This window comes from Cnephaeus nilssonii, assembly GCF_951640355.1.
Source record: "Cnephaeus nilssonii genome assembly, chromosome: 20".
Taxonomy (NCBI): Eukaryota; Metazoa; Chordata; class Mammalia; order Chiroptera; family Vespertilionidae; genus Cnephaeus; species Cnephaeus nilssonii.
The window spans coordinates 32593389-32621257 of NC_137091.1; the positions used below are offsets into that span (position 1 = coordinate 32593389).

Here is a 27869-nt window from a genome sequence, read left to right on the forward strand (position 1 = left end):
CCACTGGTGGAAGTGGAAAACCTAGAGTAGGTCTGAGAAGTAGCAAGCAGGTGTTGGTTTCAATGCCAGTGGGCCGTTGGCCCCTCTCACAGGGTTTCTTCCCTGCAGTCCATGGTTGAGGTTTTGATAGTGATCTCTCCTGCCTGAGTAGTGGCTCTGATGGGGATTGCAAGTTGCCGACCCAGTAGCCATTCTTCCTTGCTTCCTTACTCCCCCAGTGTTATTGAGGACAATTGACTAGACAAAATATACTCCCTACCTTTCATAGCACACAAGGATAGGTAGTTTTTATGGCATATAAGTGAATGATGTTGGGAGAGACTTTCAGGAAAGATACTTTAAAAGGGGGTTCACATGACAGATGGAGTCCTTTGTCATCGTCTCCCTTCTTCCTGCCTAAAACTTGAATGTGATGGCTAGAGCTTATCCCCTAAGTACAGGGAGCAAAAAGCTAGCAGGAGCCTGGGTCTTTGCTGACATACCAGCTCCGAGCTACTTGCATTCAGCAATTTTTTATTAGAAAAGAAAAGAAAAGAAACCCTTGTTGAGGCCATTGCTATTTGGGTTTTTCTGTATTTACAGCCAACCAACTCATAAATGCTTTCTACATTAGGGAGTGTTTACACACATTGTTAGGTGCATTCCCATTGTAAGTGTGAGGAAACCAAGGTCGGAAGCAATGTGCTGGTCTTTGTTCTGCCAGCAGAACTGTCAGATGGCAGTTTCACGTTATCTTTTTACATCTTTATACAGGAGGTGGCCTGTTGAGAGCCACCTGCCTGGCTTTCCTCTGCCACCCCAGGGCTGAGCCTCTCGGTTGCAGGTCCTAGTCAGCGCTTGGCTGTTATTCCAGATGATTTCTTCAGCTGAAGTTCACTGCCAGCAGTCAGTCTTCCCTCCGGCATCAGTGCCTCTCCCTTTCCGTCCTTCTGGCCCAGACCAGACAGGGGCAAGGGAAACTGTGTGTCTGGGTTTTCTCCAGGCATAGCCACTCCAGTCTGCTCAGTGGCTCACTGCTGAGAGCCCGCACCACCCACATGGCAGCCACGTCCAGGAGTGCTTTCCATCCTTCTCCCACTTTAGCCTGCTGAGGCCTGCAGTCCACAGGAAAGGAGGGACTCCTGGGCTCACTCTGTCCTCAAAGTGGCTACACAGAAGGGATCAAGAAAATGCTTCTAAAGAGGAACTAACTGCTTGGGGTAGAAGACTGCCAGCAGGACCTTAACAGAAAAACCAACACACGTGAGGAGTGTATCAAGACCAATGCAGATTCCCCCTGCTGAGGCCTAAGGTGCTGAGCTGGCAGGAGGTGGTGTCATCTGCCAGGTGCTACCTAATCTGCAGCTCAGGGAACCACATCTGGTGGCATGCCTCACCTGCAGCCCCACTGCTCATGGTCCTGACCACTCTCAGAACTTCCTCCACCAAGCCTGGCTCTGTCCTGGGCTGCTCGGTGGCCTTGGCAAAGTTCCTGACACTCAGACCTTCCATCCACCTTTTCACTGGACGGGGAAGGGACTTAACACAATAGAAATTTACTCTCAGTTCTGGAGGCCCGAGTCAAATCAAGGTGTCAGCAGAGTGGGTCCTTCTGGCCGTTCTGAGGGAGGATCCATTCCAGGCTCCTCTCCAGCTTCTGGTGGCAGCCAGTGACCCTCGGGGCTTCCTGGGTTTCTTTGCTAGAAGCTCATAGGTGGTGTGCACAGGCCCCAGAGCCCACCAGACCCTCGTGGCATCCAGGACACGGCGCCTCCCAAGGCATCAAACCCTAATCTTGTTCTCCACCTTCTCACGATCCCCACTTAGTTCTAAACTGTCCAGACACAGATGTGGCCACTTGATGTGTCCCTGTAGAGCCCACATCTGTCCCTTCATGAGGTGAGATCCAGTTTGGGAGGGGTGCCTCCCCAGTGCCACATTCAAGACAAACCTTTTGGGGTGTGGGGTGCCTCCACCCCTTCCTTGCTGCCCAGCAGGTGTGCCAAGAGATTCTGGGAGATGGAGAAGGGGCAGGCTGGGCAGTGTGTCAACCTCTCTGTGTGTCAGCCTCCCTCTGCCTGCATTCCCGGCACCTCAGGAGTTAATGGCTTAATGTAAAGAAGCTCAGAGCGAGTCCAAGCACCCCAGCGCCCCCACCTCAAGGTGCCCCGGTGACTTATGGGGCTCACGCACCTTGATGATCTGGCCCTGGAAGATGCTCTTGTCCAGGCCCACAGCAGCCTGGGCTGAGCTCTCAGTAGCAAACTTGATGTAGGCATAGCTGGGGTGAAATGAGGGCTGTTATGGGCCAGCCCAGGGCACCCATGCCGGGCAGTTACCTGGGGTGCCCAGCCCCCTCCTCAAAGCCCTGTACTGACTCTGGGGTGTCCAGAAAACTTGTTACGCAGGATGGTGACCTGCTGGACCTCCACACAGATGTTGAAGTAGGCTTCCAGCTCCTCAGTAGTGACCCCATAGTCCACCTGACACAGGCACGGCCTGGTGTGGGCCCTGTTGCAGAGGCCTCCCCCTCCGGGGCTCCTCCCTGAGCCTCCCCCGCTTGGCCTCCCTGCAGCATGTTTTTTTGGTAAAGGGGGCTTGACTGGAGCCCAGGGTGGGGGAGTTGGCCCAGGCCTCTGCCCCCACCCCTGTTGGAGGTGTACTGAGGACTGAGATGAACACCCTCATGTGTTAGGCAACACCCCCATGTTTATCTGGCCCGTGCAGAGTGTATGGCTTTCTAAAGTGGAGTTTGTTGCCAATGATTGGCCAACTGGGAGATTTCATGTGGAAATCCTGACTCCCAGCTCCTGTTGGAGAATCAGAACACTCGACCACACAGGCCCACAGGCCCTTCCCACCTCTTTAGACCCACTCTCTAGCTTCTTCCCAGCCCTGTGTGGCTTTCAGTTTGCCCCCACACATGCCCCTTCCCTTTCTTTTTTTTTTTTTAAAAAAATGTTTTTATTGATTTTAGAGAGAGAGGAAGGGAGACAATAGAAGAGAGAAACATCGATGAGAGAGAAACATCAATTGGCTGCCTCCTGCACGCCTACTGCGGATCAAGCCTGCAATCTGGGTGTGTGCCCTGACCAGAAATGGAACCTCTTGGTGCATGGGTCGATGCTCAACCACGAGCCACACCGGCTGGGCCAGGTCCCTTCCTTTAATCCTCACAGCCAGGAGGAAGCAGCAGACCTGAAGGGGCCCCTGAAAAGACCCCATCTCACTCCCCTTCTGCCCTCATGTTGCCCACATAGATGGATCTGTGGCCCATTTCTACCTTCTCAGGGATCCCAGAGCAGGGGCAGCCTGCAGAGAGCAGCCTCAGGACAGGGGAGGGGGGGGGGCAGGGCTCTGGGCTGCTGTTAAGGGCGGACACTTCATGTTTATGGCTCACTTCTTACTCCTGGGGAGAGGTCCCCCGTTGGGCCTGTTCTAGAAGGACTTACTGTCATCTGCTGGGCCAACACTCCTTGTGAGCTGGCTCTTTCTCAGCAGCAGCTCACAGCCCATCCTGATTTACAAACTTGGGGGCCTTCCCACCCACCCAGGGAAGGGGTCCACCTGGCCTGCTGGCTCCTACCTGTCTCAGGACTCAGTAGCTGCTGGGCCAGCACAGACCTAGCTGCCTCCTCTTTTCTGGCCTGACCCTGCGCCCTGGGCAGCTCTGGCCCCTGGGCCTGCTCCTTGGCCCGCAGCTTCAGTTTGATGGCCTCCAGCTCCTGCTAGCATACAGCCCAAGCTGAGCTCCAAGGCAGGACACCCCAGGCTCCTCTTGAGGGAGGGCAGAGGGAGGCAGGCCTGACCCCAGTGGTCCTCAGGGTTGGTGACCCCTCAGGAACATGCCGGGGGCTTCTCCAAGAGGAATGGGAAGGCCATGTGGACTTGGGCCACAGAGAAGCTCCTGTAGTCCTCCCCCAACAGACAAAGGCCCCTCCAGGCCAGACAGGTTGCCCTGCTCCCTCCAGCCCGTGCAGGGATGGGCATCCCCACTACCCTCTTCCAGGCAAGGGACAGTGGCCTCTCACCTCTGAGGTCAGAGCTGTGGTAGTTCATCTCCTGCCCCCACCACCTGCCCCCATACACAGGGTGCCCAAGGTCCCCGGCCAGCCTCCACCGGATGCTCCAGGCAGCTGTGCTCCACGAAGATGCTACCTGGTCAGGCACTGGGTGCTCGGCCAGGTCCTCAGACAGGTCCTCCCTCTCCAGTACAAACAAAGGGAAGCCTGTATCTTCCTCATCATCCTCCACTTTCCCAGGCCCTTCCTCTTCTTTTCTATCCCCACTCTCTGGCTCCAATGGGGTCTTCTCGGTCCAGCTCTAGATCCCCCAGCCTTGGGCCTCAGGGTCCGAGGAAACCCTCTGGAGCCAGGCCTCCGTGGGAGGTGGAAAGAGAGCATGTCTAGCAAGGCCAGATGGGTGAGGAGGAAGTGAAGGGCAGGGCAGGCAAGGCCTCCAATGCTCACTTCCACACCAGCACCTCCTGGCGCCCTCCTTGGGTTTAAGCCCCCTCCAGGCCAGCTGCTCCCACTAAGCACTTAAAAGGCTTCCAGCTGCAGCCAAGCTCCAACCCTGGCTTCTGGGCCCTGAGGAGTCAAAGGCCGTGGACACTGGCCCGTCTGCTTCTTACTCACTGTGCAGGAATCTCTAGGACTCTCAAGCTGGAGAGAGTGTAGCAGAGGCAGAGTCCAGGGGGGCCTCCCCTACGTCCGCTCAGCCAGGCTTGTTTCAAGGCCTCAGCTACCGGCAATGACAACCCAGGAAGCTCACTGGAGTCGCCAGTTCACACACCTTGATCAGGGTTATACTTCCAGTGGTAGGCCACTGTTAAGATGACACAGACATGAACAGATTACTCGAGTGCACAGAAAGAGGAAGGATGGTATAGGGTTCAGAGCAACCTTCCTGGAGGAGGTGGCATTTGAGCCCGATTTGATGGACTGGGTCAGAGAGAGCTGGGGCCAAGGATGGCCTGGGCAGAGGGAACAGCTTGAGCAAAGGCCTGGAGGGGTGAGGACAGGGTGGTTGCCCAGGGGTGAGAGGTCTACCTCTGTCCCTTTTCATCCACCCATCCATCCATCCATCCATTCCCCATGGGCCCTCCCTTCCCCCACTCCAGTTCTGGACCAGCTTTTAGGTAGGAGCTACTTAAACGAAGCCAGAATCCTGCTCTGGCTACAGGACACAATGGTTGAATTATGTGCAGATCAGGCAATGGATCTTGGGCACCTGAAGGCAATTTATAATGCTTGCTTCTTTCGCCTCTACCGCTCCTCCACTGCTGCCCGTAGAGGGCAGCTGCAGGCCCATGTCCCTGTGTGCCCTGGCCTCCTCCATCTGTCTCGCCTGGCTCAGCCTTGGTGGAGCTCCCGTTGTGGCTTTTCTGTCCTCCTGACATTTTTATGGGGGGCCCCTCTAGTGTGTTTGCCTACCCCAGGCCATAACTGGTAGGTCCAAGTTGGGCTCATAGGGGTCCCTTCCCTGGGAATTTGGAATTGGGGGAGAGTTGCAGGCCACAGTGGAGCTGGACTGTGAGCTCAGAGTTGGGGTAGCATTCCTGGCCCCCGCCGGTGGGAGTGGCGGGGGGTGGGGTGGGCCTGGGGCTGCAGGTGTGAGGGGATGAGACATTGTCCTGGAAGTGGGGACACTTGTGGCTCCCGCACCAGCCCTGGAAAGTGTGGGCCCCTGCCTCTTTGTCTGACTTCCCTTTCCCTTACTTTACCCGGTTCTGTTCTCACCGCCATTGAGGCTGAGCTGAAGACTGCATGGTGTCCCCTTGGTCCCCGAAGAAGGTGGTCTCCAGGCAGATTCTCATGGCCCCAGGCTGTGGTCCTGTATGCACAGGCCTCCCAGCTCAAATGCAGGCCCTTGACTCCCCTTTTTCCGTCTCCACACACTTACATGTGTCCGCACTTGCATGTGCACGACTCCAGGGGGCACTATTGCCACTGTACTTCTACTTCCAGGGAGCCTCCCTGACTGTCCCTCCTCCTTCTTGTGGCCACTGTGCCTGGACTCACCCGCTGTCTGTCCCGTATAAATGACACATGCTCAGGTCTCTCCTGACAGGCCGCAGCGCCTCAAGGCAGCGTCCAAGTCTGCACCGAGGGCAGGGCTGGCTGGACAGGGATGGAAGTGCAGCCACAGCCCGTCTTTCTTCCCTAACACGAGGCAGTTGGTCCCCTCCCTCCTATGGGTCTGAGACCCCACGGAGGGCCTCTGGTCAGGGCCCTTCCCTCTACCTCCACGTGGGAGGCAGGACATCGCGGTGCTGTGTCCAAGCCGAGAGCCGCTGGACGCCGGCCCGGGCCCGGCAGCCTCCCTCTGAGCTCAGCCTCTGCAATGGAAAAACGTTGTCATCCCACTCTATGCCGAGATTGCTGACACACCAGGCCCAGCTGGGGCTCCCGCCAGCCGCCTGGCGTGGGGACAGCCTCGCCTCCACACTGGCCTTTCCAATGATGCCTTTCAAAAATACACCATGTTCCAAACCTGGGCCCGAGTATTAATAACATCCCTCCCCCAGGGGCTGCCTGTGAACCAGGAGTGCTGAGTCCTGGGCGCCCAGCTCTGGATGGGACCTGCCCCAGTTCCTGGGGCACCATGGCTGACACCCTGGCTCCTTAGGATCAAGGTGTCCCTTCCCTTCGTGTCCATGCTCAGGGTCTTATGGGAGGTGCCTGGCACTGCCACAGGCAGTGAGGCTTGGGGCCCATGAAGCCATGGGTGTCATTTGGGGTCCAAGGTCATCCAGATCACCTTGAGGACGCAACCTTTGAAAGTTCACCATACAGGAGGCTGGGGGTGGACTGAACAGGGGTCTGCCCGCGTCCCATACAACGTACGTCACACGGTTGTTCACTTGCTTGGGGCAGGACCTTGTCTCTCTTGCTTGGAACTTAGAAAGCCCCCAACACATTTGGTGAATAATGTGTGAAACAGGACAGCCCAGGTCGCCGTGAACTCAAGGAGAGGCAGAGCCGTGATGGCAAATGTTGGCTTTATTACACGACACAGAGGTAACTGACGTGACCTGAATTATAACGTCTTACAGTGTCCAGGTCAAACAGAGTACATCAGAGGACACGCGACAGGGACGGCATGCCACGGATCCTACACAGCGCGAGGAAAACCCGTTACAGGAAAACGACCCAACACTCACTGTCCAACTCCTTTTGGGGAATTTAAAAAATAAAAAGAGAAGAAAGAGGAAGTGGAAAATCAATGTGTTCCCCACGAGGTTGTGTGAGGCTGTGCCCTAGTCCCATTTCCACGCCCAAACCCCTCGGCCTGCGAAGGATGCAGTGGGTGAGCCGACAGCTGGCCTGGCTGGGCCCCCTGTCCAGGTTGGGAGCAAGGGCACCCAATGCCTTCATCCTAATATTTAAATACCAGGCCCCAGTTTGAGTCCTAACATTGCATTACTGCTATGAGGGGTCTGTGGGGTGGCACTCCAGGGGCCAGCCGAATTGAAACAAAAGGAACAGAAGCATGCAAGATAGTGTTTTCTGGAACTTTGGGGGACCAGTACAGGTTGCTGTCACAGGCATCCAGCTTCCCCAGGCCTTATCCACGAGGTGTCCAGAGAGCAGACAGGTCCTCAGAGTCCAGCTCCTGCACCCCCTCTGCTTTCCTGCTCTCCCTCCTCTCCTGCCAGCAGAGCCATAACCCAGGACCTTGATCCCAGCCCCATTTTGGGAAACTGCCCCATGTGGCATGGGGGCCTGTGGAAATGGGCTGATGGGGCTAGGGAGAGCTGAGCAGGGGGCCCCTACTGGGCCTCTAGGTTCCCAGGCACACCTACCACCATCAGCCAAATTCAGCCTGGGCAGGGCCTGTTCCTGCATCATTCAGAGCTCCGAAGAGCTAACTCCCAGCTGTCCAGGACCGCAGGATGGAAGATGGGAATGGGAGTGGGGCAGTGTGACCATGAGCACCCCAGGAGAAGAGGGGCTCCAGGAGCTGGTGTCTGGAGGGAGGTCAGCATTGGGTTCTTTCTCCCCCTCCTTTCCTTGGGACAGTGGCCCCTGGAGACATTGTAGCCCATGCTACAATATCAGGGTTTTGCCAGGGAAATGTGCTCACCCTGACTGGTGGCCCTGGTCACAGGGTCCCTGAGCAGGTATATGGGCCACTTCACAACTCACACTCCTGGCCCATGGCCACCACACTTTCCAGGTGGGCCCAGACTGGCCAGAGCTATTGCGAGGACTTCGGTCCAGTCTGCCCATATGCCTGTCACAGAACCTTATCTATCTCTGGAGCAGGTCTGGACCTCCCCACCCATGTGAGAAAGCTTAGATCATGGGAGGATCCAAAGCACCCTCGAGCTTTGGAACATGAAGGGGGTTGGTGGTGCTACTAATGGTTCAGTGGCTACAGAGGTGAATGGATTGAGATATGGTTGTATGCGTTAGATTGGAGGAGGGATGGATAGAAACATGCATAGGGATGAATGGTGGAGAGACAAGCGGATGGGTGAAAGGATGAATGGGGAAGGATGGGGTCAAGTGATGATTGGGATATAGTAATGGATGGATAGATGGATGGATGAGTAGATGGATGGATGAATGGATGGATGAATGGATAGATGGATAGGTGGTCATGTGAATAGATGGGTGAGTCAGTGGGTGGATGGATGAATGGATAGCCAGACACATGACTGAACTGGACAAAAGGATGAGTTGATGAAAAGAGAGAATCAATAAATAACTGTAGATGGGCTGAGGGGATGGGCAGAATGATGGCTGGACATGCTAGCTAGAGTGGGCTGGGATAGGCAAGATGGGTGGACGACAGAGACAAGGCTTTGGTGTCATTGTGAGGGTATATTTGGAAAAACTGGCAAACAGGAGAAAGTTAGGGCCTGAGTCCCTCTCCACCATGTTGCTGGGATAAAACCAAAACCAACACCTCCCCGCCCATTTCCTGTCCATCTCCCTCTTCCATTGAACCTCTTGGGGCCTTGATGAGTGACCCCATTTGCCAAGCCCACAGGAGAGCCCCCTGCTGGGAGGCTGGCGTCTCTTGTCCCACAGCTCTAACCCTCCTGGACCCCGGAGGCTTTCTCCAGTTTTTCTCTTTGCCCTGGTCCTGGCTTCCCTGTGTCCTGGTGAGCCTGGGGATGGGGCCCTCTCTATTCAGATGAGCTCTGGGGTATGCCAGCCTGTCCATGCATGTAATGGGAGGTGCTGGTCTTTGCCAACAGAATACGCCCCCCCCCCCTGACATCACCTGGGATGGTGACACCTCCTAAGAGAAAGACCAGCCTGGGTCCAGGACAGGATGGAAAATAAGGAGACGAGAGGAGGGGATGGGAAATGTTGAGGGCCACACACCAGGGTACTTTCCACATGGGGGTGAAGGAGAGGGGCCCCGTGTCAGCACACATCCTGCTGTCCCTTGCCTGCGGGCTGTGGGCTCTGGCTGCCGCCTTCCTGTCATAGTTTTGGCCTCAGGAGGTAAAGCTGCCATTTTGGTTTGGAGGGAAGGAGGCGCTTCGAGAGCTGCACCTCACCGAGCTTTTGGGTCACCTGAGTGGTGGTGGCCTGTGGAGAGGAGACCCTGGCAGCCACACCCCTGGTCCAAGCTCAGGAGGTACCAGGGCAGAACAGCCCCTGAGCAGACAGCAGGAGGCTAGATCCCCTCGTTGCACAAGAATGGCAGTGCTCCAGCTGCAGATACAGGTGCTGCATGGACACTCATGTTTAGCGCCACTAGTCCAAGTCCTAATGCAAAAGCTCTGACTCCCCCACCCCAAGCTATTGATTCCATATTTGGTTGTGAGGTCTTTGGCCACACGGGGCCTAAGCACAGCGATAGACAGAAACACCAGCTCTCTGAGCATGGAAGCGGGTGCCAGCCCCTTCCTCACCACTCCCTGGGCAGGAGGAGTGGGAAGAGCTGCCTTCACCAGCTCAGCACCCTCCCGCCCACTCTGGGCCTGGCTTCCTCACTGTAATCCCCACCCCACCTGGCTGCCATCCCCTGATCCTGAGGATGCTCTAGGCCCGCAGGGGCTCTGCCCTTGGGCCTATGGCCAGTCGCTCATGCTAGGTTTCTGCAGCCCCGCCAGGGGTGGCTTCTTGGAATATGGGAGCTGGATGTGAGAACCACACCAGGAAACCTTTTGTGGATGGCTTGAGGGCACCCTCCTCCTGATTGCTGGGGTGGGAGGGGCTGTCCCACCTCAGGCCCTCAGCCTGTGGTTCAGACCTAGAGGTTGGTCTGACCTGGACGTTGCCAGCTGACCAACATGCTAGTGTCCCTGGCAAACTTGCTTGTCCCCAAAGTGGGGGGGGGGCATGCAAGGGGAAGGGAAACAGAGGCCTTCAAGGCAAACCTGCGGGTCTCCAGGTGAGGGGCTTCTCCATCAGACCATCAGCCTCACCCCCAAGTCCAGACGGCAGGGATGTGAGTGATTAGGGGCCTTAGCCCTCTTCCACCAGACCCCCAGTGTGCCCAGGGCAGACACTCTCCAGACACCCCGTTTAGCAGCAAACCTTATGGGAACAGAGTCCAAAGTGCCCACCTCCAAGGGGAAGCAAGCCCATTTCACTGCACATCTGAAGCTGCCGTTTTAATGGGTGCAACGCTTAGAAGAGAGAAAGACGGCAGGCTGGAAACACGACAGCAGCCTTTGCTGTCTTGAGAGCCCAAATCCCAAACTGGTCCTTGCTTTTCTGAAATCCACAAAAGCAAACCTCTGAGAGTGTGACGGACCCCACTCACCAGGCATCGGAGATGGTGGCTGGAATGGGGAACTTTCTGGAGGACAAAATAGATCTATCTTGGAATTAGGTCTATTTCAGAATTAGGTTTTCACTGTCAGGTGTTGTTCTGGGGTGGCACCTGGTCTGTGGCAACCAGATGAAATCCATCTTTTCAATACTCAAAGAATGAATTCTTACAACTCTGAAAAAAGGTAACAATAATCAAACAAACCCATTGCTCCCCGTAGAACCACAGTTCAGATTTCTTTGAAAATCGATTTCCTACACTTGACATACTTCTGCAGTTTCTCTTAATTTCTTTTTTATTTGGCAAACATCTCTTCTTTATTATCATCATGAATATCATTATTTGGACCTCTGCAAGGACTATATACATTCACATTAACGTACACTATTGACTTCTTGCCTCTTGGTGGGGCCCCCCCAGGAACCCCGGTTTCAGTAGCTGGTCACTCTCCGTATTGCACTCCAGTCCTGGGAACTTCTCACAGCGATGCAAGAAAATGCCAGATCATGGACCATGCTGCTGTTTGTTCTCCATTGAGCACAGGTGAGAATTCCTTACTCCTTTATTTCCTCCTTGAGATCGCTTGGGGGAGTTGAGTGGGGGAAGGGAGGACAGAGCTACAGTGAGGGGACATCCCCACTGACGATCAGCTGGACAGAAACGTGAGGTTATACACAGCTGACTAAGTCTCCAGAAGGCGTGGAGAGGGCAGACTGTTCTTGTTTGGAGTGTTTTGTTTTTTTTTCTTTTTCTCTCTTTTTTTTTTTTTTTTCTGTAAAAATGTGAAGAAAGAAGAATAGGTTCAGGGGACACTGGTGGAGGGTGGCGATGGGGCAGAGACGAGTTGGGTGGGGCAGCACTGAGGAGGGGAGAAGAGGTAGAGGAGGAAAACGGAGAAGCAGTCGTTATTGGCGCAGTTGCTGTCTCCTCGTGCTTTGAAAAGCACTCAAGAATCAACCCGAAAGATTGTCACAGTTTTGTTTCAGAATTATGCTCTCTCTGGGAAGGACACGTTAGCACTTTTTTTTCACAAGTGGAAGAAATGAAATGTGATGAAAATTCACAGAGGGCGTGAGGACAGATGGAGGCATCTTCCCCTGCACACGTGTAGTGCATGGCCAGGCATGCCCCGTGTGCACACGCAGACACACGCACGGCGGGTGGGGTGCTGAGGGCTCGAGACTCACTGCCCTGTGCCCAGCAAAGGCGTTGCCGTCTAGTCAAAAAGAAACAAAAGTCGCTTCTTGTTGGGCAAAACCCTCCAAACCCCGATATCCCAAACTCTAAAAATAGAATAAAAAGGAAAAACCAACATCTGTACAAACCCAAGAGTGGAGTAAAACAGTGAAAAGAATACTTTGGCAGTGACAAATTTTGGATTTTGACTTCTCGTGTTTGCTTTTTGGATTTCCTTTGGAGCAGAGGTGTGTGCGGCATCCTTGGCTGGCTAGCTGGCAAGGTAGTTTATAGGTATGCTTCCTTTACTTTTTTAAAAAAACTTTTTGGATTTCTACTTAAAGCCAAAGAGTTTGACATTAAAGGAAAAAAAAAATCTGAAACCAAAAATGCTTCTTGGGTCAGAAACGGAAGTCTTTCTTACTATCTTCACCGAATCAGCCACATACCCTTGGGGTAGTCTCGGTGACGCAGAGGCTCAGATCTCCGGCTAGAAAATAACAGTTTCCTTTTTCCCTTTTTAATTAGGAAGGGGAAAACCCCCACAGTTTTCTTTGTCCATTTCTAAGTGGCTCTTTCGCCATAAAAATCCCCCAAAATTCTTCACTGAAAATATAAGCCACCAAACAATTCGCTTTTTTTCATTAAAGAGAAAGTGTGTGAAAGTCATAAAGACAGAAAAAAAAAAGGGAGGGGGAGAGGGAGAAGGAGAGGTAGAGAGAGGGAGGGGAGGGAGAGGGAGAGAGAAGGGCCGTGGACGAGCTGGTGGAGCTCCAGCTGGGGTCCGCTCCGTGGTCTAAAGCCCAGGGGGAGGTTCTGAGGATGCTTGAAGAGGTTGTCGCGTGAGATCATCAGGTAGCTGAGGAGGTTGCGTTGAATGCGTTTTTTTTTTGTTGGTTCTGTGTTTTCTTTTGGAGAGAAGCAGTAGCAGCAGTGACTCCAATGGTCGGGCTCCCAGGGCCGGGCGAAGTGTCCGGCAGCCGGGGCTCGGCGGGGTTGGTGGGCGCATGTCTGTGGGCCGAGCAGCGGGTCTAGGAGGGGTCAGCGGGGTGCGGCGTCCAGTGGGCCAGGGGAGCCAGGGCGAGAGGGCCCCGTGGAGCCAGCTTCACTGGGGCTGGCAGCACCCGTGGACAGGCAGGGGCCCAGGCTGGTGGTGGCGTCGGGCTGTCCTGGCACCGGGTCGGCCACAACGGCTGAGGGGCCCTGCAGGCTCTGGCCGCACACATGGTGGTGCTTCTCCCAGTCCTTGTGCTGACAGAAGGAGCCGCAGTAGCGCGCTGCGTTGCAGCCGCTGCACGTCTCGCTGGCCTTGCGCCCACAGTTCCAGCAGCTCTGGATTGGGTGGAGGAGATGGTCAGGGTGGGCCAGGGCTGGGCCACTCCAAATCCCCAAAGTCCCCAGCCCAGCTGCGGAATGGGGAAAGATACCCTCTAAACAAATGGGCTTGGACCCAGCCAGGGTGTTAAGGGAGACCCGCAGGCGTCCTCAAACTACGGCCCCGCGGGCCACATGCGGGTGTTTTTGCCGTTTTTTTTTTTTTTTTTTACTTCAAAATAAGACATGTGCAGTGTGCATAGGAATTTGTTCATAGTTTTTTTTTTTAACTATAGTCGGGCTCTCCAACGGTCTGAGGGACAGTGAACTGGCCCCCTGTTTAAAAAGTTTGAGGACCCCTGCCATAGTGCCTCAGCTTGTGGTGACCGTGGGCGAACATGGCCCCTTGGGTGGGGCGTGTTGGGGTAATGGGCTCGCACTACTGCACTGCACCACTCCAGCACACCCAGAGAGGTTCCTGCTGGGCTTGGAGAGCCACAGGGTCCTCACGAGGGCAGGCAGCCACTGCCCCTCCCCTCTCTTCCAGGAAGCCCTCCTGTCCCACCAGGGCTCCAACACAGAATGTAGGGGCCCTGGAAGAACAAAGACGACCACGCCCCAGCGTGGGGTGCGTGGCGGGCCTGCCTCGGTCACATCCTTCCCCTAGTGTTGGGCTTCTGTGGAGCAAACATAACCCCGCCGGCCATGTGAGTAAAAGGTGGGCAGGGACATTGGGGAAGGCGCCAGGCTATGGGACAGAGAAGCAGACCTGCCATGGGGACAGGCCCCGGTGCCCATTTAACCTCCAAAGCCTCTTGGACCCCAACAGCTCCTGCTGTCCCTGGCTCACTCTGGCTCGGCCACATCCGTCTCCTGCAGCCCTCACTCCGCCAGATGTGCCTGGCCCCCATCTGGCTTTTGTCCCTGCTGCTCCCTCCTGGGCTGACACTTTCCCTGATTCCTGCATGCTGGCTCGCTTCCTCCAGGACTGCCAGGGAGCCCTGACTGACACCCCACCCTCTTTCCTACACAGGCCCACAGCCTGAAATGCTGTGGGCGTCACATCAAATACCAGCATGATAATGACCTCACACCCCTCCCACGTGTGCACATGTGCCAGGAGCTGAGGAGCTGCTTTAGATGCCACCTGGGGTCTTTACAGCCTCCTCCTGCCTCCTGCCTCACAGGTTAGAGAGAGCATGAGCTCCGGGGTCTGCAAGCCTGGCTGCAAATAAAGGCCCTGCCACTTCCCTGGGCAAACTACCTCCCCCAGAGCCCTCAGTTTCCATCTGTATAATGGGGACACCCACAAGACCCATCTCACCAGGCTGGGTGGGGTCCAGAGGCCCTGAGAGCTCAAGCCAAGACGGCACAACAGCCCTGGACCTGGACTTGGGGTGGGGTGTGGGGTGGGCACCTACCTCACTGGAGTCCTCCTGCTGGTTGACGACAGTGAGGGCATCCTCTGAGGCCTGCCGCCTGGCCTCGGCCAGGGCCCGCTCCATCTTGGCGCGCTCTGTGCTAATGAGCTCGTGGGCCTTCCGCTCGGCATCTGACACAGCTTTCTGCAACTCAGACATTGCCTGCCGCTTCACCTCATTCACCGCCTCCTCTGCAAAGGACATGTGGCCATGGTCACATGGGCCGGCCTACCCAGGTCTCCCGGGCCTCCCGCTCATAACCCTGGGGGCCGGGCTTGTGCATAAGGACCACATGCAGCCCTGCATGGGTGTGCAAGCATCATCATGGGGCAAACCTCCAAGCTCATCTCCTGCAGTGTTCTCAAACTCCAGCACGCAGTGACAGATTTGATGCAGGGGGCCTGGGGAAGGCCCTAGAATCTGTATTCCTAACAAGTGCCAAGTGCTGCTGCTGCTGCTGCTGGTCTCGGCACCCACTTTGAGAACCACAGCTGTATTGTTCTGTCCCACAGACAGTCTGCCTTTCCCTGTGGCCTGTCTGGATGCAGTCCAGGGAATGCCTGGTCTGGGGCTCTGCATTGTTATTTCCCCCCAAAACCCTGTTATCTCCCCCACATTTACCACCTCTGCCTGTTCATGTCTGAGGATTCAGTGCATTGTTCTTACTGTGGCCAGAGCGTCCTGCTCAGATGGCACCCTGCCCTCCGACACTGGGAACAATACGGACCCCTCTGTCCCCACGAAGCCACCCCCATGGCCTTTCAGGCCTGCCTCAGTTTACCTGGCAGTGCTATTCTTGCAGCATGGTGTGAAGGAGGCTGGGGTGGGGTATAAGGGGCAGAGGTGGCCCTTGAGCCTTCTGTTCCAAGTGTTTGCACACTGTGTGCTGAGCTGCTGGCAACGCCAACTGCAGCTACCTGCCCCCATGTCACCACCTGAGCTCCACATGGTTGTCACCAAGGGCCCCATGAGGCCCTGCTGTGGGCCAGAGGGAGGTGACGGGGACAGCCGAGGGAAATGAGGACCCGCCTCTTCCCGTCCAGGCTGCCCCCCTACCTCGACCTGGGCAGCTGCTGCCTGCCTGGCCCCTTAGCCTCTTCTCCGCACTGCCACCACCCTTGAGCCCGCCTCTCTCTCTCTCTCTCTCTCTCTCTCTCTCTCTCTCTCTCTCTCTCGCTGCCCACAGGCTTCAGCTCCTGCCCAGCCTCTCCCCAAAGTCTGTTCCCATGATGCAATGAATGTCCCCCGCAGCATTCCCGTTGCCATGCTCAGCACTACGCCCGGATTCCAGCTCTAAGTGCCTGTCTCGTATGTGTGTGTGTCTGTGCACACTCGTGTGCCTGTTGGGCCTGAGGCCCTGCTTGTTTTACTGAGCAAGGTGTTCTCCGGCGGGAGAGGGTGGCAATCGTCCCACCCTGTGACCCCTCCATTAGCCCCACCTGTGAAACCCTGTGAACTTTGCCCCGAGCTTCGGGCCAGGTGAGCCCCTACCAGACAGAAGCTCCTTGCAGAGAGGGCAAGAGGGTCTAGTCTAGGCCTGCAGGCCCCCAGCTTCCTCCTCCCCGCCCCCCCTCCCCCACTTACCAGCCTTCCTCCAGATCTCCTCGGGCATGTAGCTGGAGAGGGTCCTAGGCATGAACTCCCGGTGCACATCTGAAACACAGGGGCCGGGGTCACACACAAGACGGGGCCACAGGGCCATGTGTGAGTGTGTTCTTGGCAGGGGTCCCGAGGTATCATCCGTTGCTGGGCTGGGGGCAGGGCAGCGTCATGTAGGAGGACGCTCAGGACCTGACTGGGAGCTGGGCCCATCCTGAGCCTCTCTTGGTTTCCAGGGTCATCACTGAGGGGATGAGTGGAGACCCACAGAACTCTGAGTCTGGGCTTCCTAGTGGGTCCAGGGCTCTGCATTGTTATCGCCCCCACCCTCGCCACCTCTGCCTGCTCAGTGTGTTGAGGCCGCTGGGACTTGAGTCTGCTTCCTAGTGGGTCAGGCAGTGTCCTTGTACCTCTTTTTCAAATGAAACTGTTTTGGGTGGTATTATACGGTAGAGTCTGTATGCGGGCCCTGCTGCCCATGGTCCTGGGCACCCCCTTCATGCACCCTGCAGCCCCCGCACCACCTGTGCTGCTCTCTCCATCGTTCCCTCTGTCCCCTCCCACCCCCAGCACGCACCCAGCTGAGACCCCTCTGCGCCTGTCGAGCTGCTGAGGGGCCGGGCGGTGGTGGTCGAGGGGCCCTTCTTGGTGTCCTCAGCATCACTGTAGCGCCGGACCCAGTGGTTGAGCTCCTCGCGGTCAGCCTCCTGGCACCGGCGCAGCACGGTGAGTGACCGCCGCGTCTTCTCGGCCATGTCCATGATGCAGTTCAGGAGCTGTGGGCGGTGGTCGGGCGGCCTAAGCATGCAGGGCCCTTTCCCCCACACTCCTGGGCCTTGGCCAGGCCACTGTCCATGAGGTTTGGCCATGGGGGGGCGGGCGCTTAAGGCTTTGTATGGGGCCCTCCTTGCAAACCTTAAGGTGCAGTCTGCTCCACGGAGCAGATGTGGCCAGCACCACTTTGGGACCACACCTTCTGCCTAGCTTTTCCCCGGAAAGGAAGCAGGGCCAAGGCTGAACCTGGAAGTGGCGTTGAAGAGGTCCCACCCCTACACCAAGTGACCTTCCGGGAGACTCTGCAGGGGCTGGGAAGGGAAGGTTCCGAGGGGCTGACCGGGAAGTGGAGGGTGGGCTGAGATGGGTGCTCCCCTTACTCCCATACTATCAAGGGCCCACTCTCCCCAAGGCCTTGCCCCATGCCCCCCAGGCGGGCACGGAGCAAAGGGGAGCCCGCCTGAGCCCTGTCCCCGCAGCCCCACAGGTTGGGCAGAGCTGTGGCACCCGTGCCCTGGCCTGGACACTCACGTTGTTGAGGTGCTTCCACTCCTCAGCCCACTCGCGCTCAGTGAGCCTGTGGTCGATCACTTCCTCTGGCCGTGACCCGTGGACCACTGCAGGAGGAGAGTGGACACTCAGGCCCCACCCCGTGCTCCCAGGCCCTTACCCCACATTCCCCCAAGCTCCGTCCTATGCTAGGCCCTCTATAGGCTGTGCCCACCTGGGTAAGATGGGGAAGGTGAAGAAGAGGACCCGAGGCACTGACCCTCTGCCCACTGTCCTGAGAGGATCAGGAATAGGCCTGGCCTCTACTCAGGGCTTGAGAGTAAAAGACCCATGTCCTCAATCCTTGCTCTGGCTTTGGCCACCTTTCCCCTACCTCCCTACCTCTAAATCCCACTGTTCTCACTCTTTCTGCCCTCTGCTGCCAACCAAGCCAGACTCAGACTTCACTTCTGGGGTCTCACCACTGCTCCGTGAGTCCACTGCCTGGCTTCAGCCAAGCTTTACCCGTTCCTCTCAGCCAGCTGGACGCCTATGCATCCGTCAAAGCCCAGGTTACGAGCCCTTCCTCCTCAGTAGCTCTGGGCCCTCAGAATTTCTCAAGTTCCATGTATCTCAGGTTATTTGGTGATTGTAGGTGCTTCCTTGTTTACTCTCGGTCCTCCCCTCACCCAAACAGGCTGTGTCAGTCCGCAGGGCAGGCCTGGCATGTCTATTCTCTACCCCCCGGGCTGAGCTGTGACCCAGCAAGTGCTCCAGCTGATCTGCTGTGTCTCAAGCGAACCGGTCCAACTGTGGTCTCCTGGGAGACAGGGGGGTCAGGAAGCCAGTAGTCCTGACGATCATTCCCCATGGGACCTAGGACCCTCATGTTTCCTCTCCAGGCCTCAGTTTCCCTATCCCGCCTATCTCAGGGGGTGTGGGAAGACTTTTAGGAGGCACATTGGTGGGGAGAGCCCGGGTACAAGCAGCTCTGCGCCAAGTGCTCTACACCTTTCATCCCCGCATTGACCTTAAAGGAGGCTCTGCTGTCATTTCCGATTTACAGAGAACTGAGGGCACTGAGGCTGCTTCAGGGGACGTGTTTGCTCAAGGTCACCCAAGGTCAGCCTGAGCAGAGCTGTGCCTTCAGCCACTGGCTGGAATGGCTCCAGGGACTGAGACAATTGTCCCCCCAATCAGAAACAAAACCATCGTGAGCTGTGAAATGCGCACAAGTGCCGCAGCACCTGTCCCCACCGTGGCTCCTCTCACAGTTTCTGACCTGCCAAGTGCTCGTGCCCCTGCTGCTTTGGGAGCCTATGTTGGGTGATGCGGTGCCCACGAATGCTTTTGGGGCTAAGGTCTCTCTATTTAGGCTTTCTTCAGCTCCTAAGGGTCTTCTGGACCCACACGCTCAAAATGCCTCTCCGAATGGCCGAAGGGGTGGGAGGTGGCAGCCACAATCCGCTGCCCACAGCCCTGCCCTGCTGCCTGCGGAGCCAGAGCCTTCGCCAACGCCCCAACCAAAATAGTGGCTGAGATCTGCCCAACAGCTGGTGTCTATTTTTGCCTCCGCAGACGCGGGTGGGAATAGCACCTGCCTGACCCGGCCACAGGGAGCCAGACACTGTCACCTGCTGCCTGGGCCGGGGCCCTGGAAGCTTCTGCGGGGTGGGGGCGAGGAGACGGCCTTGCATGGAGGGAGGCCTCTGCTGACCCTGCCTCGGGGCCCCCTTTCGGTGTCCTGGGCCTCTATCTTAGAGGCTGCTGTTTCTAGGCTGTCCCCCAATACTCTGGGCAGGAGCTGGTCCTGTTCATCTCTTTGCCCGCCCCCCCCCCCGCACCCCCGCCCCAAGGATGGTCAGTGGTCAGGCAGATGTGGCTGGAAGACTTTGGGCATGCCAATTATGATCTCTGGACCTCAGTCTCCTCATCTGTTATAGGGTGTGCTGACATATCACACACATGTCATGGCCCACTTTAAGAACTGAGTTAAGGATACCATGCCAGCAAGAGGTGAGTGCTCCACCCTAGACCTTTCCCCCACTATTACCAATAGCAGCTGGCCACACAGCCCCCACGCTGCACTGGATTAACTCGCTCGCTCCTTACACGACCCTGAGGGTGAGACTCCTGTTAGAGCCCGCCAACAGAGGAGGAAACGGAGGCACAGAGGTCATGTGACCTGCCCAACGGTATATCATAGGGAGTCCTCGGAGCTCAGAGGAAAGGCAGTCCCGAGCCCTTGCTCTCACCATGAAACCCCTGCTCCTCCCAGTGCCCACGCTCTTAAGAATTCGGTGTTTTGGTGTTCGTTTTCATCCCGCTTCAAGAGCAGGATGGGCATGTGTGGTCGGTCAGTGGGCCCAGTGAGAGCTCTTGAGTCTAGGGGGTGTCTGCTTTCCCTCAGGGTGCCCAGCCATGCCTGTGGGAGTGCCTGGGAGGCAGGGGCTGCAGCTCCTGTCACTTGGGGGCCCCACAAGCTAGAACTTCCCATAAACGGGTTCTTCTGGCTGGCCTGTGCACCGCAGGAAATAAGCAACTGGTCGTTCAGATGACCAAAATATTGCTCTCGTATATGGTCTTCACCCAGGGTTCCCGGCTCACAGTTCCCAAACCCGTGGAATTTCCTAAGCGTAGAGAGTGATTCAGGTGTCTTTTCTAAATGTTAGCGAGCTGAATTTAGAACCAGAAGAGGGCTGCTTGCTCCGAGAACCAACCCTGGGAGTAGAGGGCTAAACTTTCAGTCCACCCATGACCTCCAGGGCGGGGAGAGGGGCTGGAGGCTGAATCAGCTGCCCATGGCCGGTGATTTAATCAATCGTGCCTAGGTAATGAAGCCTCCATAAAACCTCCACAGAAGGTTTGGAGAGCTTCTGGGCTGACGAACACGGAGATTGGGAGAGGGCGTGGAAACGCCTTTCCCCATCCCGTGCCCTGTGCATCTCTACCTGGCTGTTCCTGAGTTGTAACCTTCCTACATAATAAAATGGTAATATGTAAATTACCATCACTCCGCTACGCCCACGATTGGGCCAGCAGGAGGCGCAGGGGGCGGGACTCAGGGTGGCCGGGGTAGCTGATTGGGCCAGCAGGACGCTGAGCTTGCGGCGCCACTGGCGCCGCGAGCTCAGCATCTGTGCCATGGCTGCCCCGGAGGCTTTCGGAAGGCCTGGGGCACCGGCGGACAGCCGGCCAGGTCCCCCGCGATCAAAGGCCAAAGCGGGGGACCTGGCCGGCTGCCTGCTCCGGCGCAAGGCCTTCCGAAAGCCTCCGGAGGCTTTCGAAAGGCCTGGGGCACCGGCGGACAGCCAGCCCGCTGGTGCACCAGGTGCATGATTAAATCATGCACTGGGCCTCTAGTCTATAATAAACAGGTAATCTAGGAAGTAAATGTTTCTCTGAGTCTGTGAGCCATGCTAGTAAATTAATTGAACGCAAGGTGGGGGTTGTGGGAACCTCTGATTTGTAGATAGTTGGCCAGAAGCACAGGTGACAACCTGGACTTGTGACTGGCATCTGAAGGGGGTGGGCAGTCTTGTAGGACCGAACCCTTAGCCTATGGGACCTAGGCGATCTCCAGGTGGAACGTCAGCATTGAGTTCAATCGTAGGACACTGTGCTGTCGTCCAAGGACTGCTTGATGTTGTGTGGGAAGCACCCCCCACGTGGGAATTGGGTCCAGGAAGCTAATTTATTGCCCTCTCTCTGCCCCAGCTGCAGAGCCTGGGGGCCTCCCTTTTCTTGTCTCTATAACGAGATGACACACCTATACAGGGGCCAAGGGCAAACTGAGTGGCTCTAGGTCCCCCAGGCCCCATACCTGCCTGTGCTTGCCTCCATCCAGTCGGGGCCCCAGACAGGCACATTCACAATCATGTCCCCTGGGAGGGAAGGGACCTTTTGGGCCCTGAGGGTGAGGATGTTGAACCATCCCCGAGATGGAGGTCCGGGAAAGATGGCTCTCCCTCAGAAGCTTCCGGAACCCAGCCAGGGTGGGGATCCCCCGTGTGCCCTGGGGCCAGTTCCCCACTCACATCCTTTCTCTACACCCATCTCCTCTGCATCCGGACACGGGCACACAGTGACTCTTGAATGCTCTCCCCACACACAGGTGCACACGTGCTCCCACTAACACGCACACCCACGCCAACCCCTGCCCCCAGAACACTGCTCACTGAGTTGCCGGTGGCGCTCCCGAAGCTCCCGGGGGTCAGGGTGGCGATAGGAGTCGCGGGAGTGGTGGGCCAAGGCCATGTCCTCAAGGCGGTAGTGTGGCGGCGTGGGGTGGGGCAGCCCATTGCTGGGGCTGAAGCGCTGGGCAGGGCTCAGGGTGCACGGCCGTTTGCTGAGGGGGTCAGGGTGCAGCGGGTCGCGGTCTGACCCATTCTCTTTGGTCCTGGCCAAGAGAGTGGGCAGGAGGTCAGTGGTCACAGAACGAGGAGCCGTGGATAGAAGTCCAAGCAGGAGGGGTGAGAGGGAGAGAGAGAGGTGGTGGGCAGAGGGAGAAAGAGTAAGGGGGAGACAGGGAGAGATGAAACCAGTCCGCTGGGGGCCCAGCCTTGACTCCCGCCCCTGGGGTGCCGGCTCTGGGGCCTAGTGTCACAGGTCTGAACGTCTGCTGAGAGAACGAAGAGAGGGGGACACCCTCTCCTGGCAGCAGGACAGGCACCCATCTCTGTGACCCAGCAGTGAGGGCCAGCCCATGTGCCCGGGGACCTCAGGCTCCTGGACACGGGCTCCACATCTAGCACAAAGGGAATCACCATGGAATTCCCTCCAGACTCCCCTCCTGCCTCCTCCTTGTCCTCCCAGGGGGACATCTGAGTCCTCAGGAGACCTCCCCACAGCCTGACAGGGCAGCCTCTCTGAGTCAGCCTGTGCAGTGGCCTTGCAGGTAAGGCTGAACTTGACCAGCTTGCTCACTCGCTGCGGGCAAGAGCACTGACCCCAATTCTCTCAGCACGGGAACTAGGGTGCCTGGGGAGCTGTGGTACCAGAGCCAATTAGTCCCGTCGCTGTCTCCCTACCCGGCTGCAGAAAGCCCCCGAGTACCTGTCAGGAGTCCTCCTCTTGCCGTTCTCATTGACTTCCAGCAGGAGCTCCGAGGAGTCAATGGGGGAAGAGGCGTTGGCATCCAGCAGGAGCTGCTCGTGCTGGGCCAGGTACTGGGCAGGGGTCTGCTTGGCCAGGCGGGCGCAGTGCAGGAGTTCACGCTGCAGCAAGGGCAGGTTTGCCTGTGGGAGGACACAGGGTGGGCTTGGGCTCACTGACGATGGGGTCAGGGCGCCAGGGTGCACAGCCTTGCTCTAATGCCAGGCACGGTGGCATCTGGAGAAGGTGAGGAGAGGACCATGATGACGGTTCCTGGCCTGCGCCCGTGGAAGCAGGCACCAGGTCACCCACTGTGTGGAGAAGGAAACTAGGGCTCTGAGTGAGGAAGTGGGCAGCCCTGCACACAGCTCCCTAGAGGAGGAGCTGGGAGCAGGACTCACGTGTCTGCTCTGGACCCCCATATGTGCTGATGGGAAGGCCCTGCACAGCCTTGAATGAACCTTGGCGTTTGGGCTGCGCACATTAGGGTGCCGGTACCACTCTGAGCAGCCACACTGGTCACTGTACCACCCATGGTCCTTCCCACCTTCAGGGATGGACATCGTGACTGGTTCCACACTTACGGGTAAGGACACTAGGGCATCGAGGGTGGAGTGTTACGTGGGGATGCGCAGGATTCAAATGCAGATCCTGCCTGAAGCAACTATGCCCTCCTGCCTGGGCCCTTGCCCTGGCTCTGGGGCTCCCAGAATGCCCTGCTGGGTGGCAACCGGGCTCCTCATGTGCCTTCCAAAGAGACTTCCCAGAGCCACTGTGGTGAGTGGGGGTTGTGGGGGAGGGGGTAGCAGGCTGGATGGAGGCCCAGCAGCAGGCCACTTGGGAGAGCCAGAGTTCTAAGTATTTGTAAATAATTACAATTCCCCAACTTTCTCATGGCGTTTCAAAGCTGCCACACAGCCTTCTCCTGCCTCTGCCTCCCCAGAACCCACCAGCACACCCGGACCCAATCAAGCAGCCGATGTAGTTTTGTCAAGCAGCGCCGGCTGCCAGGTCTGTTTTTCTATTTGGATAGCTGAACGCGAGCCAGCCCGCCATCTGTCCAACATGTTAGGAGCATGAGCTGGGAAAGGAGGTCCCGGGAGGTCTGAAGACGCCAAACATCCTCCTCTCCCTCGCTGGCCCCTCCTCTCCCTCGCAGCCTCCCTCTGGCCGGCCCAGCAGGGCGGGACTGCACGGGCACCGGCTGGTTGCTGTTGGGGTGGTAGAAACATCTGGATTCTTGGCCGGCTGGGGCCAGCTGGGAGCCGGGACCACGGGTGGAGGCTGGCTGGGCGGGGCAGCCTCTTCCAGCTTCTGGAAAGCCCTAGCACTCAGCCATGCACAGCGTTGAGCTCAGCAGAGGGTGCAGGGGCCCCAGGGTCCTTGGGAGGGGGAACAGGGACCCCAGCCCAGAAGAAATGGGTAGAGACTGTGGAGAGCCATGTCTGGCAGATCCCTCCAGGCAGCAGTTCCCATTGTGTCCCCAAAGGCCCAGGTGCCGGGGACGCCTCCCACTTTGGTGCTGGACAGACTAAACTGGTGGCAAAGATCTCTGGACCTCGACTCTACTGTCTGAATGAAGGTTCTGACGCTGCAGAGAAGCCTGGAACTACCCTCTTCACAGATGGGAACCCTGTTTCAGAGGGAAATCAGTGTTTGCAAAAAACAACCACAAGAATGGTGTCAGTTGAGCTGACATCTTCCACAAACCTCATGCCTGTGGCCAGCCCACCCTGCGTTGCCGTGTGACCTTGGGAAAGTCACTTAACTCCTTTGGCCTTTGCCTCATCTGCAACTGGAGCTGCGAACAGCACCTGCTCCTTCCGTCCTGGCCGTGAAGGGCTCCTGTGAGCTTCTTATGAATCAACTCCTCCATTCCAACCCCTGTGAGGCGGCTGTCACATCCCAGTGACGGGGAGAGGACTGAGGCCAGAGTCTTTCCGAGGCCCACGGGTGGAGCTGGGGTTTGAGCCTGAGCTGCAGCCAGAGTTCCTGCCCCTCCGCAGTACGACAGCTGTAAGGGCCCCGCTGTCAGGGTATATCACCGCTGCCCGCACAGTGGGCCTGGTGCACCATCGTACCCGCGAAGGTCACGGAGGAGGTGACACAGTGGGTCGGGCAGGGGGCACTCCTGCTGGGATCCCCCACAACGCTCCGGGTTCTAAAGGGGCCAGAGCTCCTACAACAAGGAGGACAGGGGCTGCTCCCCAGGCAGGACCCTGGGGACAGGCCAGGGCCTTGTCAACAACCCCTGGAAACAGAACTGGCTGCCCCCCAGGAGCTGCATGTCAGTGAGAGGAATGGACTGTGTCCTTGACAGTCCTGTCAACCCAGGGCCCTGGGTGGGATCCCAGGCCCCAGGCGCTGCAGGCAGGCCGCTCGCCCTATAGAAAGAGCAATCTAGGCACAAAAGCCCTAATAGCATATGAGAACTGCTGTGGACAGAGGGGAAACGGAGGCAGAGAGGTACCTCAGCAGGCAGTGCTAGGCTGGGCATGTCCTGCCCAGTGCCTCATTGGGGTGTGTCAGGGGGGATGCTGGGGTGCCAGGCACAGTGGGCACTGGGCAAGGCCTGGCTGGGGCGAGCAGGGGACGCGGATGTTGGCCCTACCCCTGCTCCTCAGATAAACAAGGGCAGCTGACGCGGGCGGGCTGGACATCTGCTGTAAATATTTGATCCGACAGAATAAGCAGGCGCACTGTGTCCCCAAAGATGGGGAGTGGTGGAGTCAGCAGTAAGTTGAAAGGAGGAGAGAGAAGGGAAGGGCTCCTAATGAATTGCAAATGACTGCCAGATGGGCCCAAACCCTGCTCCATGCCAGCAGCCTCTTTGTCGCCAGCTTAGGAGTGTGAGCTCAGTGGGGTGTGGGCGGAAGGGCAGGAAGGAGGGAGGGAGGGAGGGAGAGAGTAGATGTGGGGGCACAAAGCGGGGTCCCCTTGGCAAGGGACTGCAGGGAACAAGGTGTGGGTCTGGGACATGCCCTGTAAAAGCAGGGGGTGTTTGGAGTCTGATGGACCCAGGTTCCAGCCTTGGCTCCATCTCTCCACCAGCAGGGGACACCTCAGGGCCTCAGTTTCCCCACCTGTTAACTGAGAACTATGCCTGTGCCACCCCTCCTCACAGGGATCCCGGGGACCAGCAGGGGCGGTGCTGAAGGTGTTTTGCAAAGCATGCCTCGTCTGCAAAACATTTTTAAATCCCTAGATGACAAAAGCCAATTCTTCACGTGCCTTGCTTCATGCAGTCTTCCCAACAGCCTGAAAATGATTCCCCTTTTCCAGTTGCAGACAATGAGGCATGGAGGGGGGAACCAGCCTGGCCCAGGCCGACGGGGGCTCAGTTGCAGGGGCCGGGCTCAACCCTGGGAGTGTCTAGTGTGCTCTGTCCTCAAGACCCACCAGGGCCCGGTCATGCGGTGAGTAGGGCTCACACTGGAAGCATCTCAGAGGCCTGGGAAATGACAGCCCCAGGGAACCCTGACCTCAGGAGGTGCACAGCAGCAAAGGGTCATGGGGTCAAAGACATTTGGGAATTGTTTCCTCCTGGCCCTTCTGGGAGGTAGGTGACTCTCATTTAGGGGCATGAAGACCGTGAGAAGTACTGCAGTAAAGACTGTTGTAACACGGTCTAGGCCTGTGCCTGTCCTTGTTGAAATGTAGGTGCTGATTCAGTGGGTCTGGGTCGAGCCCAGGAACCTGCATTGCTCATGAGCCCCTGGTGCTGCCACCAGACACCCGCTATTCCCGCTGAGAGGCCTGGTCCGTTGTTTATCTTCCATGTTTGACCACACGACCTTTTTTTTTTTTTTTTACATCTGACAGCATTCATTTATCCACCTTTCCACCAACATACCACCCGCCATCTGTCTGTCCACCCACCTGTCCCTCCATCTGTCCTCTGTCCCTTCCCCCTCACCATCCCTCATACATAGCAGGCACACCCTTCTTCAGAGCCTTTGCACATGCTTGGAAGGCTCTGTACCCTGCTCTCCCCCGGGGTCCCTCCCTCCCTTCCACAGCCCTCATCATTTGCCCCTTCCTGTGTCACACATCACAGAATTTATAGCTATCGCTGGTTGGCTGTCTCCCATCCCACCAGGCCATTGGCTCCAGAAGGGCTGTGTCTGCTTTGCTCACTGCTATCTCCCTAAGCCTTGCACTGTACCTGGCACATAATAGGTGCTCAAAAAAGAGCTGTATAGTAGACAAGTGCCTCTAGCCAATCCTAGATAATAAAAGGCTAATATGCAAATTGTCCCCTGGGGAGATCGACCAGGAGACCGGGAGTTTGTTTGCTTGCTATGACGTGCGCTGACCACCAGGGGGTGGCATGGAACATGCTGGGTGACCAGGAGCAGTGGGGGGGCGCCGAGGGAGAGAGGGAAGGAGGAGGTGGGGAACCTGATTGGCCCTGATCGCTGGTCAGGCCTAGGGACCGTACCCATGCACGAATTTCATGCATCAGGCCTTTAGTAAATAATAACAGGACTGATTGGAGAGCTCTCTTACAGCACTGGGTTTGGTGGCTGACTAATCCGGTCTGGCAACTAGTCAGAGCTGTTCCCTGAGTACTGGATGGCTGAGCAGGATGCCTGGTCAGAGCTGGCAGAGAATGAACTTGGGGCTCCTGGGGGAGGCCTCGGCACGAGGGAGCAGGGCTTGCTGTTACCTTCAGGAAAGGGATGACAAATGGGCGCAGTGGGAAGTTGGTGGCCTCCTGAAGCTTGGAATGAAACTCCTCAATGGTCAGTGTAGAGTTCTGAGGGGAGAAAACCACCACGCATCAGCCCAAGCCCCATCCACCCAGCCCGACAGGAGGCCCGAGGGCTGGGCACGACCCAGTGTCCCCGCATCCCCGCTCAGCAGACTCATCCTCTGTGGCCACGCTGCCCCACTCACCACAAGCCCCAGCACAAGCGTGCGGACGCGTTCCCCGATCTCTGGGGAGATGTCGCTGCCGAACTGCTGCAGGGTGGTGAGGAAGCGCTTGAGTTTGCTGAGCTGCCGTGCCCCGCAGGCTGGGGGCAGGTGTTGGGTGGACAGTGAGGCTGTGGATGAGGTGGCTGGGCCATTGCTGAAGCCATTGGGCGTGGATGGGGTGCCGTTGATGGCTGTCGGCGAGTGGCTGCTGCCGTTCATTACTGTGGGGAGGTGGGGAGAGGGGCGTGAGGAGCACAGCAGAGAGCCAGAGTCCCTGCCTCGAGTCGCAGGGATGCCATGGGAGCACCACACCCTTTCCGGACGCGCCATCTCGGGCCTGGAAAGGTGGAGCCTCGCCCC

At 57.4% G+C, this 27869-nt stretch overlaps 1 protein-coding gene across 4 annotated transcripts in view; it reads right to left on the bottom strand.

Moving 5' to 3' along the window:
* Positions 1-11453: 11453 nt before the first annotated feature.
* The window catches only part of CBFA2T3 (CBFA2/RUNX1 partner transcriptional co-repressor 3), a 90150-nt gene continuing 73734 nt past the window's right edge, over positions 11454-27869 (bottom strand). For all 4 annotated transcript variants that reach the window (XM_079799754.1, XM_079799755.1, XM_079799757.1 and 1 more), the window contains 9 exons: positions 27489-27730; positions 27259-27348; positions 22551-22732; positions 21674-21894; positions 17538-17623; positions 16810-17008; positions 16218-16286; positions 14634-14824; positions 11454-13230 (listed from right to left, as the gene is read on the bottom strand). In XM_079799754.1, coding sequence (XP_079655880.1) covers positions 12940-13230; positions 14634-14824; positions 16218-16286; positions 16810-17008; positions 17538-17623; positions 21674-21894; positions 22551-22732; positions 27259-27348; positions 27489-27730 — 1571 coding nt within the window. In that variant the 3' untranslated portion in view covers positions 11454-12939. The remainder of the gene's footprint in view (positions 13231-14633; positions 14825-16217; positions 16287-16809; positions 17009-17537; positions 17624-21673; positions 21895-22550; positions 22733-27258; positions 27349-27488; positions 27731-27869) is intronic.